At 47.3% G+C, this 24,532-nt stretch overlaps 1 protein-coding gene across 1 annotated transcript in view; it reads right to left on the minus strand.

The window, feature by feature from the left end:
• KSR1 (kinase suppressor of ras 1) overlaps positions 1 to 20,051 on the minus strand; it is a 48,375-nt gene extending 28,324 nt beyond the window's left edge. Inside the window, exon 1 of the mRNA XM_056506819.1 lies at positions 19,655 to 20,051. Coding sequence (XP_056362794.1) covers positions 19,655 to 19,879 — 225 coding nt within the window. The 5' untranslated portion in view covers positions 19,880 to 20,051. The remainder of the gene's footprint in view (positions 1 to 19,654) is intronic.
• Positions 20,052 to 24,532: the final 4,481 nt, after the last annotated feature.

A 24,532-nucleotide genomic window follows, 5' to 3' on the forward strand; every position in this document is an offset into this window, starting at 1 on the left:
CGTTTGTCACCCACATGGCTTTGCCCTCAAAACCAGCAGAACTGAAGCTACTAAAGGATGATATTGACCTGTATTTTCACCAGCCATGCATGGTAAAATAGGTATCAGACAAAATATTACAGAGAAATATCTGGCAGCAAAGCCACTTGCTTTATTTGAGATGGCATCTGAGAAAAGAAAAGGATCACTTATACATCAGACTCTGACCTGCAGCCTGTGGAATTCACATTCTCTACTTGAACCCAGCTGACTCATTCAGCAAGAAGCTTGGCAGTGAGCAGGACACCTGTCCAGAATGTGAGGCCTGATTTCTGGTTTTTAGCTGTGCTGAAACAACAGCCAGAGCTCTTGCTTGCTTGGGTGCATTTGCTATGCACCTCTGCACTGATCACACAGTGCAGTCACAGGCACAGGTCTGCGGTGACTGCTGTGCTGGGCCACAGGCACAATGCCCTGAACAAGACAGGTGCACAACAGTGCCACGGCTCTGAGTGCCACAGACACCTCAGGAACATCAACACACTCAAAGGACCCCATGCAGTAGCACCTTGTTAAAAATAAGGAAGAGGAAGAAGGATTGAGAATCATTTGCACAAAGTGAAGGAGCAGCTCTGAAAAGGGGCCATGAAAGCTCTCCCAGTGCTCAGCTCTAAGCAGGGACTGTGAAAAGCAGAGGGTGTCACAAGGATGCCAGGCATGGAACAAGCCCCAGGGTGGCAGTGCCACCATGGAGCCCCAGTGCCAACCCTGCTGCTCCTGCAGGACCCAGCTCAGGGACTTTGGGCTTGTTTTTAACAGAGAAGGAAATATTTTCTCAATGCATTGCTAAACAAACCCTGCAAAACAGGACCCAGCACTAGCCAGCAGGAAAATGTGCAGGCAAGGTGTGCTGGGGGGCAGAAGCCTTAAGAGAAACTGGTGAGTACAAGCACAGAGAGGTAGAGGGTAGGGAGAGATGGAACACCAGATGGATGGATTTTCCTTTGAACTCTCAGTCATGCCTCAGGCTGACACAATAGCCACTGCACAAAAACTACAGTATGTTATTTCTGCTTTGTCAAATGATGCAGACAGCATCATTTCTGGGTCACTTGGAGGCCACATACCACTCCTTTTCTTCTCCCCTCTTCTCTTTTTCACAGTCCCAGCAACTGAGGCTGTAAACACTCAGCTGAGGCCTTCCCAGCTAAGAGTGGGAGGATGAAACTGCACAATCAAGTAGTTCCCTGAGCCTCATAACATAATTCTCTTCAAAGATTTCATCCCAGCAAGGGATCCAAGCCTAATGCAGCTACAGGAACAGTCCTCTGCTTAAAGATCAGAGATTTCACACCCACTGAACACTAAAAATGAAAGCCCTCCCCCTTCCTTTGCAACCCGAGGACACACAAGTGTAACAGAATGACTGAGAGCATTCTGCAAGACTAAGAACTGTACTTGCTATTTGCTGAGCACAGCCCTGCTGCTGCTACATCAGACCTGCAGCTCTGCTGCTCTCAGCTCCCAGCTCCCCAGCACCAGCCAGCTTCTTCTCTTCAGCCAGGCTTCATCAGCTTAGCTGCGCTTCCATATGGAGCACAGCAACTTCCTCCTGCTCCAAACCTCTCCTGAGGGTGTTGTAACTTCACACAGCCCTGCAGACCTGTCCAGGCTTCCCTCCTGGACCTGGTGCATGGCCATGGAGCAATCCAATGTAACCCTGCTGTGAAAAATACCACAGGCTTCTCAAACAAGTAAACAAGTACCTGTCCAACTCTGTAAAGTCCCACAGAGGCAAATGCAGCCCAAACATAACTCTGCCTCTCTCTGTAATTATTCAGTATCTTGGCAAACCCACTGGATATCTCCTCCCATTAAGAAAACAATTATTCTCAACTCCCTGTGGGTTTTCCAGCAATTGCAGCAGAAGGCAGCAAGTGACAGGGAGAAAGACTATGGAAGGCTCAGAATCTGAAAAGCAACCACCAGGCCATGCTCTGGGCATAGGAGTTGTGTTAGATCTCTCTGTAAAATTCAAACCTTAAAGTGTCTTTAAGGAGAATATCCTCCATAGTTTTTTATGGTGGCACTAATCATTCTCACACATCTCTGAAAGAACTCTCAGGTATATTTGACTGATGGTGCAGGAAGTGGAAATAAAGACACAACAAGCTGTGCATGTGTAAACTCAGAGCCTAAATAAAGGAGGGTTTACAGCAGACAATATAAAGGCAGATATTTCCTTCAGCAGGTCAGGAAGAGAATGACTAATTGCAGGTGGTCCCTGTCATACTCCTGCACTTCCCCTTCCTCACTGCAAGCCTCACTCTGCAGGTCCTGAGCACCTCAGGCTGGAACACACAGTGAGCTCCAAGGGATGAGGCCTGAGCACCCCCCAGGACAGAACTCAGAGATCCTTCAATGCAGCATTTTACTGCCCAGGATGCTGTTCCCAATCCCAAAGGCCTTTTTCTATTTTTCTTCCCCTTGCCTTCCCAACCATCTTCTTTTTGTCTTACACATTTCTTTTTCTGTAGCCTCAATAAAATACAAGCACAAACTTCCAGTCTCTACCATTCCCTCACGTACTGGCTGGGGAGTGAGACAGATTAGCAGTTTGTTCTCAGGCTTATTAGCAGACCAAGGGAAGGAAACAAAACACAACAAAATCAAATCCTCTGCTTGTTTGACTCAATTATTTGAGCACTTGCAGAGCTGCACCTTCCCCTCCTGCAGGCACACACAGCTCCCCAGACTGCTGCAGGCCTTTGGGGAAGAGGTTTACACAGCAAAGTTACATCTCTGCAGGAGCAGCCTGCAGCTTCTGTCTCTGCACCCTGGGAAACGTCAGCTAAGAAACTGTATTCTCTGAAATGCTCCCAATTATTTGGTTTCTGCTAGAAAGAACTGAGCTATTTTGGCAAGGACTGGGGTCACATTTCTCTTTTCACAGACACTGAGTGAGAAAGCTGCCATGGCTCACTGCTCACATTTTGTTTTTCAAAAAATCTCCTTGGGGCTCTCTCTTACTGGTTCACATTTGCCCGTAGCAACCATGAGGGGTTCCTATCATTAGTAAAATACAAATACAGGATTTAGAGTACAGACACCTGAACCCAGATTCCCAGCCCCAAAAAGAACATTGTTTTTCTTGTGATTTTGAGACTTTCATCTAAACCATGTTGTGCCCACTTAAAAAGTAGAGGAAAATACAGCTGCTGAGCCAGTAATAGTTGTATGAGGAAAAATACAGAGGGGACTGATAAGCAGCAACTGGCCATACACCAGACAGCTCTGCAGTAGCTACTTGGCATCACACAGCAGCCTGGAAAGATTTTAATCAACACTTGAAAAAAGATGTCAAATACAAAGATAACAAGCTCCAAGCTCAGCATCTTTCAGGCAGGCACAATATCCATTATTTTTGTGAATTTCCACAAAACTTCACACACATTTGTCTGTGTGCCTAAACAGAACAGGAGGTGGGGGCTGGGGCTGGTTTTCCTTCGGTTTTGTTCATTTAAGAGAAGTGTATTGTGACAGTTGGCTAAAACCAAGTTTCTCATTTTCAAAGCATTCTATGGAAGCAAATTAAACTTCTCAAAACATATTCTTCTAATAAAAATCTGCATTAAATGTACAATGGAAGAAAATATGCCAGTTCAGGATCAGAGTTTAAGCATTTTGCTTGTGTGTCCAAAAATTATTTTATGAAGAATTTGTGAAAAAACTGAGCCTGACTTTTTTGCTCCAGTTGGGGGATTGAAAAAGGACTTTAGAGCAGCAAAGTTCTCACATTTGCCATCACTTCCACAATACAGAAAAAAATCCAGAGGATCAGCCTGTAAGAAACATTTCTAAAACGTGATTTATACACTTGTATGCTTTCATTCAGTTTCTCTTTTTGCTTTTCATGCTCTACAGGCTCTTTAGGAAATATTCTCCAAAAACTTCTTCATCACCCCTTTGCATTCCTTGTGCTGAGTTACATCCCTTCTGTCTTAAGGTATCTCCTGGACCATGTCCTGGAGAGAAGCTGAGCAGGCTCTGGTTCAGGGTTTCAAGTGCCCCTGCTCAGCCCAGAGGAGCCACAGAGACCAGAAACACACAAACCCCCAACTGCTGAGGAGAAAAGAAAAAAGCCATTGTGGCAGCCTGTGTGCCAGTCTGTCATGGAAATACTCTCCTCCCAAGGAGCAGGGCAAACACAAAGGGATTCTGTGTTGTGTTTCTCTGCCTGCCAGCGGACAGGCTGAGTGCTGGATACAAATTCATGCCCCAGGAATTGAGATTTCTCACTGCAGCCAAGCATCTCTGCATCGCTGTACAAAGATCACTAATGGGTTTGTCCAGCTCCTTTTGTTTACAGTACTTCACCTTGATCTCTCCTAAAGGAACACGGATAAGATCCTGCATCCTGAGGGTGCTGGAGGAAGCTCCAATGCCACACCTGTACAGTGGAAGACTCTAAATGCCACTGCTACTCTACTACACCTCCTAGCAGGTGTGATGTAAAACACTACTGGGAGCAATTCTTTCTAGCACTCCTCCAGAACACCAAAGCCAGAAACACAGCAAAGGCCTATGAAGGGCTAAGGGATCCAGCAGAGCTGCAGACAGCTTCTTACCTGTCTCACAGGCACAAAGTCAGTGCCCACACTCAGCTTTCCTCAGATTTAGCTTGTTTGAAAACAGAGAATATGAGCTGTCCTTCCACAGCTCAGCCTCTCTGAGGATTTCCACAAATGCAAAACTTAAAGTGCTCAGCCACCACAGGATGCACAAACAAAACAGTAGCATTCCCTAACTTATCAGCAGTCTTGCTTTAGAATCAGCTTCTGAATTTAAAAATATCTTGAACAAAAAGAAAAGAAAACCTTTCTACCTCCATCCTTCCTTCATAGATAGTCTTATTTCTCTTTTGTGTTTGGCAAAGGAAATTTATAAATTCAACTAGATTGTTTACAGTAAAATCTTGAAAGTGCAAATAATCAGCAGCAGATTATTATTAGCTTTCCAGCTGTGATTGCATTCAAAGAACACTGAAGTTATCTGAAACTTCCAGATGCCCTGATTTCCCCAAATGCAGGAGGAGGCCTGCCCGTGCTGCCTGCTGCCCCAGCAGTAACTGAGCCCTGTGCTGGGTTAGGTCACAGACACAGGCATGTGGCAGCTCAGCAGCAGCAGTCTGGCTGCCCAGGCTCTGGAGCCCATCTCCATGTCCTGCTGCAGAGCCCCTGCATGTCCAGTCTTGCCTCTTCAGCACAGCCACTGCCAATCACCTCCTTCAGCTGAAAAGAGAAAGGGAGAGGACTGAGCACAGTCACCCAGAAATAGGAAGCTGTAGCATTACTCACTACCTTGAGGACTTGCCTGCTCTTCCTTTTCAATGACTCAGCAGATGTTCTTGAATCAGTTACTCAGTTTCTACATGCACCTGCCAACCCCCAGTTTCACAGGACACGCATCCACCCACTGAGCCCAGCGAGGCACATCCTGCTCCCCCTGCAGCCAGGAGGAACCCGGCACTCGGACGGAGCCTGCAACTGCAGAGCCACCGCCCCTCACTGCTCAGCACAGCCTGCAGTCCCTGCAGGAGGATTCCCAAGGACTCCAGCTCAAGCTGCTTCTGAGGCTGCTGCAGTAAAAAAGGGCAAATCTACCCCCATGAAGGAAAATGCTGTTTCCAAAAAAAGCCACAGTTCTTAGAAATTCCAGTTTGCCACATACACTCCAGTCCTCCGTGCCAAGGCTCCGTGTTCTGTTCTCCTGAGACACAGGAAGGGGAGTTTGCTTCAAGTATTAATACAGACAGAGCTGGGGGCTTCTGTCTTGTCTGGGGTATTTTGGCTTCTTGCAGAAAAAAGAGAGCAGGGATATGGCTGAAAAAAACATGCATTAAAAAAAGTCAACTATAGGAAATTGCTTAACTGGAATGTGGCAACTTGCCACATTCTCTCTTTTAAAACAGCAAAACAGCTTTATTTTAACAAACTGCTATGAGATTGTATTTTGGGATTGTCAGGAAGAACAAAATACACTAAATCCCACTCTGTTCAAAATGCTTTGAACCTATAACACAAGATTTTAAGAGAGAAAAAGAAAAGCTTTGGTATGTTCTGCCATGCAGTGGGATCAAAGATTTTCAGTTTGCTCACCAATTATCAAGAATGCTCCCAGAGTATTGTGTACAGGCACTGAGACACAAAATACAGGACTGGAAAAGCTGTGAGTGTAAATGAGATTCAGCTGCCAGGTTAACTGGGTCCCCCACAGCTCAGGTCTAGGAGAGACTCCTAAAACAGTGAAAAAGCAAAATGATGCCCATGGACTATATGAGCTTTATCTTCTCTCCAGGACTGGTGATGCCATTTGTCAGTAAGTTTGCATTTGGGGTCAGTTCTCTTTCCTCCTCATCAAACAAACATTCTCACCAGCCCCTGTCCCAAGCCCCCTCTCCCTGCAGTTCCACATCCTCCTCAGGTTAGCCTTGTGCTCCCTCAAGATCAGGAACATCACAGTCTCAGACAAACCTCTGTGCACATCCTTCCTGAAAGCCCAGGACCACCCCACTGATAGAGTCAGTATAACTGCAGTGAGAATGGAGGATTGCTTGAAGAGATTTGGGTCAAAGGTGGGATGTGGGGAAAGGCTGTGAGACAGAAGATGGTGTTGCAGAAGGTTTTATTGGTGGCCTTTCCCCTGATTTTGTTTTGAAGTTATTGGGATGGGCTGTGTGCTCTACTCTGCTCTGAAGCTGCTGCTCAGTTGCTGGGTGTCTTTACTGTTCAGTGAGGTTGTGTACTGGACTAGTTCTTCCTTCCTACTCCCCTGCTGCTCTGCAGGGCCACAGGCTGAGTGAGAGAGGCAACAGGAAGAGCAGGAGTGTAGGAGTCACCTCTACAGAGACAGGGCAGGATGTGACCTCTGCTCCCTAAAGAGGGCACAATTGGTCAGATCCTCATACCCAAGATGGTCTCTCCCTAAAGGAAAGGCTGTAGCAAGGACCAAGTGAAGCTGTTAATCTTGAGTTAGAAACTAAATTTAATTATATCAGTGGTGCTTTGTAAGAGGAACTTAATTATTAACTGCAACTAAGTCAAATTATTGACTGTTCTGATGGATTCTTGCTAAACTAAGCTTAAACTCTAGTACTTGATGGAACTTCAATTCTGCCAAACTTTCATTTCACAAAGTGCTGGTGCTGCTCCTAGTTGAGAGCATCCAGCTCCTGCAGCCTTGGAGCTCTGCTCAGGTAGGACAGAGCGTGTGGAAACCTGTGTGACCTGTTTGTCCAGCCCAGAGGCTCCCCTTCCCCACTGGCTGTGCAGCCCTACTGCACTCTGCATTTAACAGCCTCTGAGCCCAGTCTGCACAAACTCAAATTCCAGCTGGAACAGGCAATGACAGCCAGCCACCACAAGTCAGTCTCATCTCCACGTACAGATACTGAGCTGTGCAAAGTGTCTTCTCAGCCTCAAAGCTTAACAGGCGGCTTTATTAGCATGCAGCAAAGTACAGCTGAGGGAGGCTTTACTGCTGCTAACTTGGTGCTCCCATCCTGGCTGTAGTTACACACAGATTGCTGCTGCTGGGTCTGCACAAACACCAGGCACGGTTCCCCAACACTCCAAGTTCATACTCTGAGGGTAATGATTCACCTAGTTCAGCCCCTTTAATCTCCAGTCTCTCTAAGAGACCGTGGCAACAACTTCTGTACATGCCTGCCTTCAAAGCTATCCCAGATCCTGTCTATGAAGGGCTTCTGTAGGATCCTAGATAATGACAAAAAAGGCACTGCAGTTAAGATGACCAGCTCAAGAGACAAAAACAGGGAGCTCCCACTGCTGCTTTAGAGCTTACTCCTCCATGTATCTCTTTTTCTTACTCAGGGACCTTACTCAGTCCAGCATGGATGAGTGCTGAACCAGCTTCTTGCAGTGCTTCAGCTCCCGCTCGCTCTTCCTGTTTAGCTGAAACCCTTGTGGATGAAGCTAAGTAAAACTGACCTAGAGGTTGTTTATGCTTTCAAAGGGTATATGGTCTGTGCTGGAAATGAGTACCACGATCCAGCCTGACTCCCTGCTACAATAATAACTGGAAATGAACTCTGGACCATCAGTTCCCAGCCACTCTGGGTTAGATCACATTGCACAAGGAATATCCAGCTGGGGGAGGGGAAGGCTCCCAGTGACACGGAGCAGCACCTTCTGCTGCAAAGACTCTCCCAGCAGCTGCACAAGGCCTGGGACAGGGATGATCCACAGAGAACCAACAAACAGCAACGGCACACAGAGAGGAAAACACCTGTGGGTTCCACAGCAGCTGAAAGGGGAGGGAGCACTATAAAGCCAAGTACTCTACAGTGTCACTTGAACGTGAACCTTGAGACTCGCAGGTAACCTGTCAGGTGTGTGCTCCAGATACCCAACCCAGATAATCAGTGCTAAGGCTCCCTTTGTGTCCCAGCTAGGCCATCTGCAGCAGCAGTGCCATAAGGACAATGCAATAAAAGTGCAGTTAATTCCCTTCTTATCCCAACTTCCACATTGTCTTGTCCCACCATAAAATCAGGACTAGAAGCACTTTCTCTGAAATGTATCTGCCCTTGCTACTTGCCAAGAGAAGTTAGCAAAGCCTCTCATGAACAGGCCAACTGCTTTCAGTTCCTCTCAGTGAGACTGTAACATACTCAGCTTTCACTTGCCAACATTAAAAACTCCCTCTTTGTTTTTGGTCGTTCTAGAGAATGAGGAAGGATCAAAGCATGGGTTGAGTGTAGGCAGCCGTCCCTCTCATTGCAGGGGGAACTGCGGAGTACACAACTTCTCACCCCATTGTCCCTTCTGAGGAGCCTGTGAAGCATGCTGACACATCCAGTATTTCAACACAATTAAATTGTAAATTAGTCTTGTCCTTCACAAAAGGCTCATGACACACAATGATCTCCAACGAGATACAATGACCTGCTAAATTCTCTATTGGTCTCTTGGGGTTTTCCAGGACCTCCCTGTACATCATTCCCTAAAGTCAAACAACTGCACTAACCCACTGAAAGAATGGATTGGGCAATGACAGGAGTTGCCTTCCTACACACAGTTCTTGATTCCAGCTGTACTGTAGCTCACTATCAGCCCCAGGAAAAGGTCCAGTCACCCAAAAATTCAGAGAAGGCGCTTAAGAGTAATTGGACTTTAAAGCATTCCTGTAATCATTTCAGTGGCAGAGATTCCAGAGATAGGTGTAAGCAAATCAAATCTTCATACAAACAATGAATATTATTTAGGCCGTGGGTAGCAGCCACCTGCGTGTTATGGATGAGACTATCATGTAATACATTTTTTGCCACATACATGGCTCAAAAGGAAGAACAATTAGGTGTCGGTTCTGGATGCTAAGAGAGAGCTGAACAGTTATTGCTGTAAACTTCCAGGTGTACTTGGGTGGATGGCAGCCTCATGCTGGGGCTGCCTCATGCAGAAAGGGAGCTGAACTGGCAAAAGAGCAGTGTTGCTGAAACATACATTCAACAAAAATGAAAGGTTATCTTATAACTGCAGAATTTCTACCAATTTAAGAGTCAGGTGAAATAAGGCAGAGAAAGAATCCTTCTGTATTCTAAAAATATCCACTTTCTCAGTTGTTATTCTTTGCTATATGAGTGTTGTTTTTGCTCCCTTGCTCATTCAAAATACACTTACTTTAACATCAGACCAAGTCTGAAGACAGTACAACAGTACTTGTGTTTAAATAGCTGGAGCTTCAAGTGGGGGTCAAGGCCATGCTGTTAAGGTATTCAGCCTTGAAAGGCACTTATAAAAGAACTGAGCCAGCAGAGACTAGAGCTAAATTCAGCTCCTACCCTACTTTGCTTCAACTCCTTTGCTTTCAATACAGTCATGTTCAATTGCTACTCCTGTAAAAGCAAAGTGGGCTCACATTCCCAACATTCATCTGATGTCAACTGGACAACCCGAAGGAACATAAGTGGGGTCCTCAGTCAAAGCCAGCTCTACTCTTTGCTACAGATGTCACTTACATGATACCTTTAGCAGACCAAGTGTTCCATCAAGTGATACGGCTGTGAATAATTCACCAGCAACCCCATAACACTTGATTAAAACCTACTGAAAGAAGATCTAATTAATTTGTCTTTTAAAGAACAGACATGATATGATGACTGTGTGAAGGGCAGATGGTAACCAGAAGCTCATTGGAACATGAGAAAATAATTTAGAGGACAGTACTTGGTAGCCAATACTATAAACTTTGCAAGGCCGTTGGCTTTAAAGCTGTGTATCTGCTGTTCTGTGAAATACACATCTTATTGATTAGATAATAATTGGACAATATGTTATAGGACTGTAACAGCTACCTTGCTGCAAATGATATGTGCTTTGAGATAAAGCAACACAGCTCACAGCAGATTTTTCCATGTCTTTCAACCTCTGAGGAAAACAGCCTTATTTCATACCTCAAATAAGAAGAGATATGAACATAAAACTAGTATCAGAGAGTTAAGTATAAATCTAAAATAGCCCCAAAGTTCAAATGTGTTATCACCCAGCTCAAAGTTTTGCATGAAAATAAGAACTTACTGAAGAAAATACAGACTTTTGTCCTCTGTATAATGAAGTCCATCCCAGTGGGGGAAGAGAATCTACTGCTCAGAGACAGGCTTTCAGAGTAATTAAATGTGATCCTGGTGCAGCTACCTGAGATCAAACCAAAGCTGTGCCAGGGGACCCACCCCAGCCTCCAAGAAGCTACAGTCTGTTTGCAGTCAGTCAGTCATCTTAGAGGAAAAGCTCCCAAAATTATTTTTCCCAAAGAAATTAGTGTTTCTTATTGATAAATTTCAAAACCCCCCATGCATCAGGGTGGCTCTCCAACTTCCCCCATGCTCTCTCCCAGAGTTTGAGGTTAGATAAATCTCAGAGCCACAGCTACTTGCATGAAGAGGCTGAACACTCAGCACTTAGAAGAACTCTAAAGAATTTTAGCAATGCAGAGACTTGCAGAGCTCACTGATGCTGTTCCCACAGCACTGAGGCTCTGTCAGGGAAGCTGACAGACCATGCTGCTAACCCACCCTGTAAAATACAGGCTGAATGTGGAGACTTTATTCTCTGCAGTATAAAGGGGCCATGCCTGCAATGGCAGAGACCTCACACCAGGCTCTGTGTCAGGAACACAGGAGGACTGTTTATGTGGAGGATCCATGAGTGAAAGGGAGAGGCAGGGATCAGGCCATGCCAGGTTTCCTCATGTGTTTCCCCTTCCCCCTGCACCTTGGTTTTACAGCTGCAGGAAAGATCAAGCCAGAAGTGTGAAAACTGCTGAGTCAGGTCATGTCTGTGGGGCCTGGGAGAGGCTGTCACAGGAGCCACAGGACAAACCCTTGTGCTGAGGCAGAGCTGAGCAGCTGGAGGGCACTGCAGGGTGGGGACAGGCAGGACACAGCCATTGCAGGCACAGGCAGGAGGCACTGGGCAGCAGGGACATCACAGAGCCCTGCCTGGGAAAGATGAAGAACCAGAAGCATTTTGCATTAAGAGAGCTGGAAGGAGGATGCAGGTTAAGCCTAGTAGGATTTAGCTAGTCTTGGCTAAGTTAGCATAACGAAGAAGGCCAGAAGCCAACATGGGTGTCTCTGTAAGCTCCCCTGCAGGCTCAGAGCTTTTCTGGTGTACAGCAGTAGTCTCTAACAGTGAGAAACATGTCCTGTTTTGGCACAACAGTTCAGGGGACACTGTTAATAAAATGCTAGAGGCAGGATCTGCCCCTTTATTAGAAGAGCAGCTGGGCTGACTGAGGAGAGGAGCTGAAAGGAACCCCCAACACTCCTGGGGAGTCCAGCTCAGAGCAGGGCTCACCAGCAGTGCATCTGCTGCCAGCACACTCCCTGCCCACTGCACTGACTGCAGGGCTGCCACTGCCTTCAGTCTGAGATCTGACATTGCCAGGTGTCCATTCACTGCATAGCTCCTCACCCCAACCCCCAAACTAGTTATTCTTGGCAACTCAGGCAATTTGAATAGCACAGGAGAAAAAATAAGGAAAGAACACATTAGCAGAACTAGAACCTGCCTTGGCAGGACAATGGTGTTGTAGACTTAATTTCCACAAGAATTAAACACTAAACATTAATGTCACCCTAGCAGAAGTGTTCAGCTAACTCTAAGTTAGCTACCCATCCAGTTACAGACTGGCAGAACTGACAAGGCCCAGTCAGTCAGAGGTAAATAGATAATTACTGCTACAGAGGTGCATTCAGCATCACTACAGAAAACACCTTCTCCCAAAGTAGGATTGCATTTCCTACCAATGCAGTCTCAGCACAAACCCAGCCAGTGCTTCAGTGCAATAGCTAAAGACCCAGATCACAATATCTTTCCTTTTTCCTTCCAAACATGAGCTTGCACAGATTCCACTCTAGTCCCTAGCCATGACTGCAGATGGCTCAGGAATTTAGGCTGCATGGAGAGACATCCCACAGAAACTCTGCCTTGTTGTACCCACACAAAATGCTACCAACAGAGCAGTGCTTAAATCAGGCCTTTAGCAGTCAGCCAGTGGCTCTACAAATACTACACTTGACCCACAAAGCAAGACCAAACCAATTTCAACACACATAATACCCTGTCTGAATATGCCTGGGAATGACAAGCCCTTTGATATCTGCTCTGGGGTTTCTCCCAGCTTAGCCCTTTGAACAAATGCTAAGAGTCTTTGGTGTTTGTGCTCACATTGGCTCTTCCAGAGCTATTCCAGATATCCTTGTGTTTCACAGGAAAAAGGAAAGAAAACCTGAAACCTTTCTTCTTCCAAAGGGAGAAGGCTGAAGGTCTGTGCAGCACTCCCCAAACATATCAGACTCCTTAGAAAAATACCTGTGCATTTTAGCAAATTGTTTCCTTAAAATATGGCAGAATAGGCAAGTGCATGGCTTCCAAAATTCACTAAAATGAGGGGGGAAAACAATGTATCTGATCTGCACTCAGAGTTTTATATTACTAGCTGAGCCACTCAGATCTGTCTCTAAAGAAATTATGGGAAATTAAAGTTAGAACACTTCGTAGGAACTGTTTTACTCTGTGGAAAGTTTCAGTTTTGCTCATAAAGACAAAAGGCCTGAAGTGTTTTGATTGGCAGATAAAGAACAGTTTTTAAGGAGACATCTAAGAAACTCAGGAAGTTTTAAAAAACAAAATTTCCCTACTTCAGCTTATTTCAGAGGAGCTACATAGCTGTATTTTAAAGCAGGATTTAGTCCTCTAGCTTACTCTAGAAATAAAAGGGGAAAACTACTCTAGAAGAAGAAAAATGTTGCTAGAAAATTGGTAGGAACCAGGTGTGGAGAGCTTCTCCAAAAGCACTGTAGGCAGCCTGAGGGGCATAGACACACATCTCCCAATGACTGCACTGATTACAAACCTATCACCTCCCCTAGCAATGTCTTTTAGAGGATTTTTATTCATCTGTAGTTCTCAATCTGTAAAACCTACTAATTGTTTCTTCTCTTTGGTTTACAAATAAACCCTCACACTGGAACCTGCAGGCCTCAACAATAACCCATACACAGCAATGAGGAGCTCAAGATTTCCTTTCCAAATTTAGATTGCTTCAAACAGAAGTGAAAGTTCTTTGATAAATCACCAAACCCACGTTTTAGAAACACATAAGGAGAGCAGACCAGGGCAGGAAGGTCCTAAACTCATTGCAGAAAGCTCCTGAAGATTTCCAAGGCCCCAGCCCCGAGGCTCCTGGCTTCATGCTGAACACTGGGGTCAATGACCTGCTCTGGCAGCATCAGATCAGAGCAGATGAGAGCCTGGATCTGCTGCATCCCAGCAGCATTCCTCAGTGCCATGTTAATTACTGCTCTAGAGAGAGCTCACAGCCTCTGCTATTAGAGCTCTTCCATGTGGGATAACTACTCATCATCCTATCAGGGGCACTCCATAACCTGGCCAAAGTGTGATTCCTAACTCTGCTGCTTAAGTGTCCCATGATCCTTCCCTGCTAGCCCACAGAACCAAGTGGATGCTCTCACTAGGCACAAAAGGAATGAGAGGCCTGGATTCTGCTCTCTTTAGAACACATACAGAAATGACAACTGTATTTTTAAAGACAGATTTTTAACAGTCGTGAGCTCAGGAGTGTAAGTCCAATGAGATTTGGATCTTCCATCTGCCTCCAGCCCCAAAAGCTCAGATTTCAGCTGCTTGTGCTGCACTCAGAGCAGGATAAACCAGATACCTATGACCAGCCTGGGCTGTGATTCCCTCAAACCCCAAGAGCAGGGCCTAAGCTAAGGTCTGAGTTTCTACTCAGTTGAGGGTCATTTTAAACAGGTCATGCAAAAAGCAGCTTTACAGCGGGGCCAGGGAGCCGAGCACAGAACAGGTGACTGTCACCTGGCACAGGTGCAAGTGGACAGCACACTGCAGCAGGGATTACTTCATGTCCTTGGAGGTGTGCAACAGGAGCACGGCTGCCTGGGACACGCCTCTGGTGTCCATATGTGGCACAGGAGCTCTGGCTTAAGGCAAAAGGCCTTTCTTTAATCTTAAAGGAAAGGTGAGGGTTTAATCCCTCAAGCATCTGATAGATAACGCTGTTTTAGTTAGAAATATAATTGTAACAGACACTATTCCCTAAATAATTTGGTATGTCACATGACTTCTTTGTTAAGCATTCCTATTTATGACCAAAGCAGGTGATAAATTTGTGTACCCCACGCTGACTCATTGCTGTACATCTGTCTCCAGCATGCAGCTGGAACACTGATTGGGGCTTTCCTTGGGTAAAATGCAGTGCACAGCACTGCAACTGCAGCAGCAGTCCAAGGTCTGAGCAGGTGGGATCTGGGCAAGCAGGGTGACAGCCAGGAGTTCAGCTGGACACAGCCTGGCTGCTTCTCTGCTTAGATCAGTTCTGTGCACACACAAAAGGTTACAAGTCTATGCAGAGACTGAGGCTTGTGTGGCACCACAGGCTGTGGTTCCTGTCACTATGAGCAGGCACAGACAGACAGAGCTCCCAGCCAGGCTGTGCTGGGCTGCACTGCAGCTCCACGGTTGCAGAAGGATGAGCAGGAATAATGCTGTGTTACCAGAATCCAGTAAGCAGGCAGACTTAGAGAGGTAAAGGTAGCACAGAGTCTCACTCTGACCCTTTCTTGCCTCCCAATCAGTGCACCATGGAATCCAATACAAGGCAAGTACACAGAGCTGACAGGACAGTGAAGAGTCCCTTGTCCTGTCTTCGAATTGATGAAAACCTGCTCACCAGAGCTTGTCCTGGGAATTCCAGGTAAGTGAAAACACTGCTGCTGAGTTTTTGTGTCAACATTTATAAGAAATCAGTGGTAGGAGGTGTGCTAAATTCCATTATGATGTGGAAATTCTGATCATAATTGTCACAAAGGAAAGATGATGTCTGCAGACTACATAACAATATCTGGTCTTCCCTTCTTCCAAGCCAAATAGAATCTCTGTTGAAGACTATCTTGCACAAGAAGTGCACTAATTTAAGAAAGGAGAAAGAGTCCTACAAAAACACAAGACACTTTAAGAAAAACAAATGTGTTGCATATATGCAAAAAGTAAGATGAAGTAAGAGACTTTCTTCTTCTCTTACATAAGACCTGCTGGGAAAGGAAGTCTTTTCAGCTGAACAAAGCTCATAAACATGTGGCTACAGGTTGCAGTTTGGCTGAAAAATTCACTACTCCCACTACTTCCAATTTACAATCACAGTTGTCCTTCCCTTATGCATACCGCATGCCCAACTTCCAGTCTTCAAGTGTGGACTGTTACAATCCTTCTTCCTCTTCTCTCATGCCTCCCCCATTTTCAAAGTGTTTGTTTCTGCTCAGAGATTGCTTGGTAAGATAAGCCTTTTCTAGACAAATTGCCAAATGAATTGAGATAATGCCAAAGCAAGTCCAAACAGATTTAATCCACAGGTACCATTCAGCCACTGAACTGATTTGTGGAGAACAGACTGACTTATTTGTGACACAGCCCAGCTGGAGTCAGGCTTTTTGATCTGGTGCTGTGCTTGCTGAAGGTGCTGAACAGAAGGCATTCCTGACAAAGAAACCAAACTGATCTTTGCACACAGGGCCAGGAGTGTCTGTGTCAGGGATGTAGTCTGGCCAGAGAGCCAGGAGGGCAGTTTTCCCAAAGAGTAGGCAGAACTCAGAATGTGTGCTACAGCCTCACCCCAACACTCCCACCATAACCAGTTTGGAGGCAGCTGCCACACCAGAGCCACTGCAGTCAGCTCTTCTGAGGCAAGAACACAGCGAGAAAGAAAACACACCTGCAGTCTAAATCCACTCCAGGTCTCACAGCTCCTGCCTCATCTTTGCTACAGCAAGAGCTGGGGGGGCTGGGGGAAGGTGTCCCACTTAGTCTGGGGATTCCCACAGCTCACCAAACCAGCTGAGAAACCTCAGGAGCCTTTCCTGCTGCCAGCACCTGCACTGTGCTCTCCTGCTCACCTCCAACAGACTGGCTTGAGCTGCAGTTGGAAGTTGGAGATGCTTCATCACAGATGTCTAGTCCCACCAGCAGCTTCCCAGCCAGGGAAATGAATCCAGAAAGATACTGCCTTCACAAAGAAATACAGCTAAAAATAACACAGTCCTAACTTTGCAAAACCAATTTGAGTCATACAAGGGATTAGTGTAAGGACAGAGGTAAATACTGACAGATATTTCTTTCCAAAGATGCTTGGAACAATGCTGGATGCTCACTAAATGGCATTTTTTGCTCTCTTACATATGGGTTAAAATTACCATTATTTTCCATTTCAGTTTTGTAGTCAACTTGAGAAGTGAGTAAACCTGCTAGGACAAAACTGAAAGCACAGACCAGCACTGGGTAAAAAGAAAAACACTCAAGCACTAATTAGGCAGAACATATAAAACTTAAAAAAACCCAAACCAGACCTTGTGGCATCAAAGAACCCAGTCTGCTAATAACCAAACTAACAGAACCTACTTTCCACTACAGGGAAACTCCCTGCCCTTCTAAGAAATAGCCTTCCTACCCTGAAACAGGGTCAGTTCATATAACACATTACACTCAACACATCCTTTGCAAGCAATTCCCACAGCTCTTTCTTTCCTCTCCTTCCTGTATCTCAGTTTTCCTTGAACTCTTCTGAGCCACTGTGAGTGCTTATCTGTACCTGCCAAGGTCCAGTTTGAAATCCTTATCTACCATGTGCTTTATTTTGAGAGCACCTGACAAGGAAGAGGAATGAGGAAGGACTTAAAGCACTGCAGTGAAAGGGGAGGGAGCTAAGGACGAGCCCAAGTGCCCTTGGTTAGGTTGGTGTTCTTGACCTGGCGACTACATGTCGCTACACAATTTACCAGTTATATTCATGGAACTAAGTTTTCACAATTATTCTTCCTCTGAAGTATTGGCACGGAGGAAAAGCCTTGTGAGAATTCAGCCCCAGCCTAGATGAGCTCCCAATTCAGGACAGATGTGGCTCACAGCACTGCACCACCAGTAGCCACTAATCATGATCCACAGAGCCATTTGGTGACTCAAGGAGGCCACCAGGGAAGCACAGCAGGCCCTGGAGATCTCTGAGCTCCCAGCTGCACTCTGGACTCTTCAGAAGCTGCCTGCACAGCCCACACCCAGCAGTTCCCAGCTCCCTGCAGGACCAGAGCTCGTGTCTGTGCTGGCACGACCCCACAGGCAGAGGCACAGGGCCACAGTGGCACTGCTGGCACAGGAACAGGGCACAGGAACTCCACCTGGTACCTGAGACAGCTCTGGGCCCATCTCCCCTAGGGGCACCACAAGCAGTGACAGCTTGGGGAAGCAAACACAGACCCTGAGCTCCTGCAGTCTGGCTCTGGGACCATAGTCTGGCACAAGACAAGCCATGCCTGACATGTATTTTGGTACAGGCAACCCAAGAGTGCAAAGAACACAGAGTCTGTATCCATGCCCACAGCTCCATTTGTGGGCAGAGATCCAGCACTTGGTTGAATTCCCAGAGAAATCACATACTGGACTGTACATCAAAGAGATTTTCTTCTGAACATAAATTTTATGATCATCAGTGAATGTGGCACTCATTTGTTTAAACAGATAAATGCTGAAGAGGATTGTGTGCACACACTCAACAACTATCACTAAAAACAGCTTTTGTTGCTTTAAGAAGAGCCTCAAGATCATAAAAGGCCTTTCTACTTTGTGAATAAAGATTTTATTTTAGAACAGGTCCACTAGCAACATAGTGATCATTTTTCCGAAATGATGCTGATTGACATTGTTTGGGCGTCAAAAAGGCCCTCAGCAGGGCTGCCAAAAGGCTAAACAAACATTGTTTCATAGAGAATAGCCTTTTGAATGCTATTTGGAGGTGACAGGAGGAAGAACAGTGCTATAAATATATAAATAAATATAAATATATATAAAATATATAAATAAATATAAATTATAAATAAAAGAACCAACCAAAACAAAAGACCCCACAAAACAAACCAACCAACCAAACAAAACCACAAAATAGACGAAGAATAAAGGAAGAATGATAGATTTCCATGAGGCTGTGCCAAAAGCTACCTACCACCTATTGTTTCAGTTTTCTTCCCAACCTTAATTTCTCATGTGATGGATTTTTCAGCATGTAGTTTTATTACAGTTACAGTGTTGTGATGATCCTTTCTTCCTAAAAAGCCAAATGCTCTGTCCAGCTCCACAGTCTTCAGCACCAGGTAGAGAAGAGGAGCATTAGCATTTGCACTAAACTTGAATCAAAGAAGGGGACAGGAGGGGATTGCTTGCTTAAAGCAAAACTACCTGCATAGAAGGTAAAAGGAAATGTTATTTTAGTGCCTAAAGGTCAAATGAACTACAGAAAAATACACCTACCTTCCCTTCCTAAATACTTATACAGACTTTTGTAAAGATCCAGCTCTTCTTTGAGAGCATCACAGGAGTGCATGTTTTGTGTTTGAAGAATTTCACACAATCTTTCCAAACAGCCGAACATCTCTCCTGCCCAGTCCATGATGCTGTTTGAGCCAAAGCAACAGAGGCAAAAGGAGGATCAGATTAGATCACTGAAACTGAGCCAGGGATAGAGAGACAGGCCTGAAGCAGAGGGCAGGAACCATCAGGAGTAAACACCAAGGACCTGAGGCGAAGGGGAGTTTTCCCAGCTCGCCAGCACAGCGGTGTAGGGACACACCTCCTGCCAGGGAGCCTCGAGTCACCTTTGCTCCGCGCCTCACATCGCATCCCGCTCCGCAGGGACACGGCAGCCCGGCACAGGCCCCGGGGCGCGGCCGAGCACGGCCTCACGGACCCGCGCACCGCCCGACAGCGCGGGGCTCCCGCGGGGCTGCGCGCACCTGTCCGCGCTCCGCCGGCACTGCGCTCCGCTCCGCGCCTTCCCGGGCCGGGGGGCCCGCGCCGGGAGCGCCGAGCCCCTGACAGCTCCGCGCCGGGACCGAGCGCCGCTGCCCCCGCCAGCAGCGCTCGGCCCGCGGGAGAAGGAGACGGCGCGGCCCCGGTGCCGAGGGGACAGGGCGGCGAGCGGCGGCAGGCCCCGGTCGCGGCCCCGGCCGTGCGGGGCAGAGGCGGCAGCGCGGCCCCGCTGCGGCGCCCGCGGCTGCCAGCCCGGGCCGTACCTCCAGCGTGCGGATCTCCTGCTGCGTGAGGTCGTTGGATGCGGCGCACTTGGTGCGGAGCCCGCGCAGGTTGGAGAGCGAGATGTCGATGAGGTCCTGCAGCAGCCCGCACTGGTGCAGCTTGCTCCGCACGGCCGGCAAGCCCCGCGGCCCCGCCGCCTCGCCGCCGCTCCGCTCCTTCCTCTCCAGCATGCCGTCGGCTCGCAGGGCAGCCGCTCTATCCATCCCTCGGCATCAGGGAGGCCGGCAGGCGAGGCGGCGGCGGGGGAGCGCCACAGGGAGGGAGGGAGGGAGGGAGGGAAGGAGGGAGGGAGGCGGCCCGGGCCGACCCGCCCCGCCGCGCTCGCCGGGCAATCACCGCGCGGTACATGCGCGGCCGCCGGGCAACACAAGCGCGCCCGCTCCGCCCCCGCCGCCGCCCTCATCGCCCGCCGCCGCCCCGGGTGCTCCCCTCCGCGTGTCCCTCACCCCTCAGCATGTCCCACATCGCTCATTTCCCGCCTCACCCCTCAGTGTGTCCCTCACCCGCCAGTGCCCGCCTCACCCCTCAGCTTGTCCCTCAACCCTCAGTGTGTCCTTCACCCCTCAGCATGTCCCCCATCCCTCATTTCCCGCCTCACCCCTCAGCTTGTCCGTCAACCCTCAGTGTGTCCCTCACCCCTCATTTCCCGCCTCACCCCTCAGCGTGTCCTTCACCCCTCAGTACCAGCCTCAGCCCTCAGCGTGTCTCCCACCCCTCAGTGCCCGTCTCACCCCTCAGTGTGTCCCTCACCCCTCAGTGCCCGCCTCAGCCCTCAGTGTGTCCCTCACCCCTCAGTGCCCGCCTCACCCCTCAGCGTGTCTCCCACCCCTCAGTACCAGCCTCAGCCCTCAGCGTGTCTCCCACCCCTCAGTGCCCGCCTCAGCCCTCAGCGTGTCTCCCACCCCTCAGTGCCCGCCTCAGCCCTCAGCGTGTCTCCCGCCCCTCAGTGCCCACCTCGGCCCCTCAGTTCCCGCTTCGCTGTCTCCCTCTCCCCTGTCGGCGCCCGCCTCAGCCGCTCAGCCTCCCCTCAGGTACGTCAGGGCCTGCAGCTCGCCCCGAGGAGCCCGCCGCCGGCTCCGCTCCCCTCCGCGCCCCTGGAGGAAGCAGGGCCGGGGCAGGGGCGGCCCGCCCGGCCCAGGGCACGTGTCAGCGGACACTAGGATAAATATATTTTAGTGAATATAAGCTTTGAGTACGATAGATGTGTGGGTTCATCCATATCATGAGTAGGAGGAAACATCATGACGGCCATGTGGAATCGCTGTGGTTTCAGCTTTCACAATGGAGATGTGAGAAAAATAGTCCAGATAACTGCATTACATTTGGTTTCATAGCCAGCCTGTCTGATGGACTTGCACAGAACTGAGCTGTCATGCAGGAACCACTCATCTCCCAATTATTAGAATCGGGACTGTTCATCTGACATGAGGGATCCAGAGAGGCAGTTAGGTTGTACCTTACTGACAGAACACAGCCTAATTTGCACTAAATTGATGCCAGGTTTTAAAAGTTTAAATGACATCTGACCCACGTGTGGCAATACAGAAGGGAGATTCCTGAAAAAAAAAAAGAAACTATGAATGTCGGACATGAGACAGTGAAGCAGGGCAAAGCAGCTGACACTGAGCTGTTTTTCTCATGGTTAGATAAATACTGGTATCCACATTAGTTTGTGTGGATTTGCATCAAGTAGTGTGGCATATGCTGTTTAGTAATTTTCTTAAGAATGTGGGTCAGGTTCAGTATTTGATTTCATTGTCATTATTCACATGCTGTAAATTTCATACGCAATAAGGGCTTTTCTGGATTAGGGTTTAATTTAATTAGTTTGCCATCTGATGAGTCCTGTGGTTTTGGGAAAGTAACTTTGCTTATTACCTCCATATTTCTGACCTTGTGAAAAAGCCTTTATCTACACTGTCTGCTCTCAGGAGCACTGGAAATTTAGCATTGGAAATTTCAGTTTCTAGTACTCTAACAGGTTGAAATCCTCAAATGTGGAATGTTATTGACAGGACATTGTTCTTGTAGACATTCTCTGCATACTCACCTGAGAATATCCATTTGCTTATAGACAGCAGGCCAAGAACGTTGCATAAGAAAGCAACCTAGGAAACTTGTGGGCCGTGCATCACAGGATACTTGGCATTCCCTGCAGTGTTTGTGTGCTGGGAGTGCCGGCCTCATTACCCGGCTGCCATCCGTGGGCAGCATTCCAGTCCCAGCACACAGGGCTGCCCTTGGGCCTGTGGGAAGAATGTGCTGACTAAACAGTGCCTGTGCATCCACCCCTGCTCAGCATCATTACTGCCTTTGCATCCACCCCTGCTCAGCATCACTGCTGCCTCTGCTGTGCATCCATCCCTGCTCAGCATCATTACTGCCTGTGCTGTGCATCCATCCCTGCTCAGCATCATTACTGCCTCTGCTGTGCATCCACCCCTGCTCAGCATCACTGCTGCCTGTGCATCCATCCCTGCTCAGCATCATTACTGCCTCTGCTGTGCATCCATCCCTGCTCAGCATCATTACTGCCTCTGCTGTGTATCCCCCCCTGCTCAGCATCATTACTGCCTCTGCTGTGCATCCACTGCTGCCTCACAGGTTGCAGGTCTGGCACCTTCCCAGGAGCTCAGGCTGCTCTTCCAGCACAGATTTGGTGTGCAGTCCTGGTAGCTTAACTTGTCTGCAACCACAGCTCTCTGTCTGTAAGGAGACAGGGTAAAAGACCTTTTTTTGTTCCTGGAGAAAGAAAAGCACTGATGCATTTCAATGCTGCCTGTATGAAAAGCCTCTATTACCTTTTTAGCTTGCTTGCCCCAATTTCATTCAGCTATCACAACACTGAATTTAGATGATGAGACAGAATTACTCTATTTGATGTGTTTAACACATAATAGAGACCTGTTTTAAGAAAATGCAGTGTTGGGATTTGAAGAGCTGAAATGTTAGGTATTTCAGATAAAAGAGGCCTTTATTATGGGTGATTTTCCCCTCAAAGGCTCCCTCCTACACTGCCATAGCAGTATTCCTCTCCCCGGCACAGCACAGGAATACACAGTAGCTCTGGCATGCTCCTCTGCTGGGAAGCTCAGAAACTTAAGTCCTATTTTTAGTCGTGCTGCTGGATATTCTTGTTAGGATATACAGAGAAAGTGAGGATGGTGAGATGGTGTTCCTGGAACAAATCCTCATCATTCCCCAGTTTAGATTTCTCCATTGCCTGCAACTGAGCCAAACCAGTTCACACAAGTATAAGATATGACCTGCACCTTTTAGAAAAATGTTAGTGTAGGTCCACTTCTTCCATGGGTTTTTCCCTGCTCAGCTGTCTGTGTCAAATGCACAATCAAATACAAGGGATGGAGCAGCAAATCCACAGGTTTGGCAGTGGTGGATCCCAGTGAGTCAGGGATAGATACAGGAAACTGAACTGTGTGCTGACAATAATGGAGGAAAAGACGTGAAAATTAAACACTACTGCTTTTCTTAAAAATAATTTTCATGGGTGGGGAAAACAGTTGTGTGTGGGCAATCTTAAGGGAAATTCTGCCCTGCAAGTGGAAGGCACAAGAAACTGCTTCACTCAGTGTTTTCTGTGGACAGGTGTCGTGGTTTAACCCCAGCTGGCAGCTAAGCACCAACCCCCTGCTCACTTCCCCTTCAACAGAAAGAAACTTTGAGATGGGACTAAGGGGAGGAGGACTGGAGTGATGTGTTCTTACCTTCTGGAGTCAGGTGAATAAACAAGTATAGCAGCTGTTACAGCAACCAGAAACTCTCTAGCTTTAAGAACATAATAATTTTAGTTGTCTGTAAAACAAATAAAACCCTCAACATTTATTTTTAGAGTAATCTCATGGGTTTTGCAGTCTTTCTTTAGCATTAGCTGTGTTGCAATAGTGCTGCCTTTTTGTCTGCTATTTATCACCAGTCACTTCTGTTTAGACTATAAACTGTTTGGGGCAGGAAGAGTCTTTTACTCTCTGCTTGCATGGCAACGCCTGAATCTCAGCGAGGAGCCTCTGAGCTCTGCTGTAATATAAATACTCAGTATTGACAGGCCCAGAGGCTTTAGCCCCCACCCCACTTGGAGCCCTGCCAGCCCGTGGGGTTTGTTCTAGCAGCAGACATGCCAGCAGTGAAAAGTGACAAATTTTGTTGGCGAAAGATATTCATAGGTCTAACAAGGATAAGAAACACCCGCCTTTAGAAACAGAGGCTTATGTCTCTCCAAGGATAAACACACCCTAGATTGACTCATGCTGGCATAATCCCCTTGTGCAATTTGTATATTGGCATTAGATATGTGTGTGAGGCAAAAAGACAAATATTTGGTTAACAAAACAACACACGGATGATAAAAAATAATTAGGCAGCTTTACCTCTCAGACCACTGCAGCAGGTGAGCTGCTGCTCTTCCCCTCAGACAGGCATATCCCTGCAAGCAGAGCTTCCTGATGTTTGTTTTATTTGCAGCAAAATAACCAGTTTATTTTGTTAAATGCTCTCAGAGTAAAAATAATTAATAAATTATTAAACGAATCAAGTCCAGTAGCATGCAGTCTGGTGAGGGAGGGGGTATATACTGTGGTGGAAAAAGCAGGCTCATATTCCACAAGAGAGCTTTGTCAAGTGTATTGCATAAGGAGATTACAGGCCTGAGTCTGAAACAGGCTGAAGGTTTTAGTTGTGTTTGTCATTAGCACGCTGTGAACTGCAGCAAACAGCCCCTCTTTCATCTGGGTGAGAAAAGGCTCCAGGTCCATCATTATGTTCCTGGAGCTGGGACTCCACATGGCTATTAGCTTCATTCCCCAGAGCCCTTTCTTGGTGTTTAAATAAAGGAGAGGAGC

The sequence above is a fragment of the Oenanthe melanoleuca genome, chromosome 19 (genome assembly GCF_029582105.1).
Source record: "Oenanthe melanoleuca isolate GR-GAL-2019-014 chromosome 19, OMel1.0, whole genome shotgun sequence".
NCBI lineage: Eukaryota > Metazoa > Chordata > Aves > Passeriformes > Muscicapidae > Oenanthe > Oenanthe melanoleuca.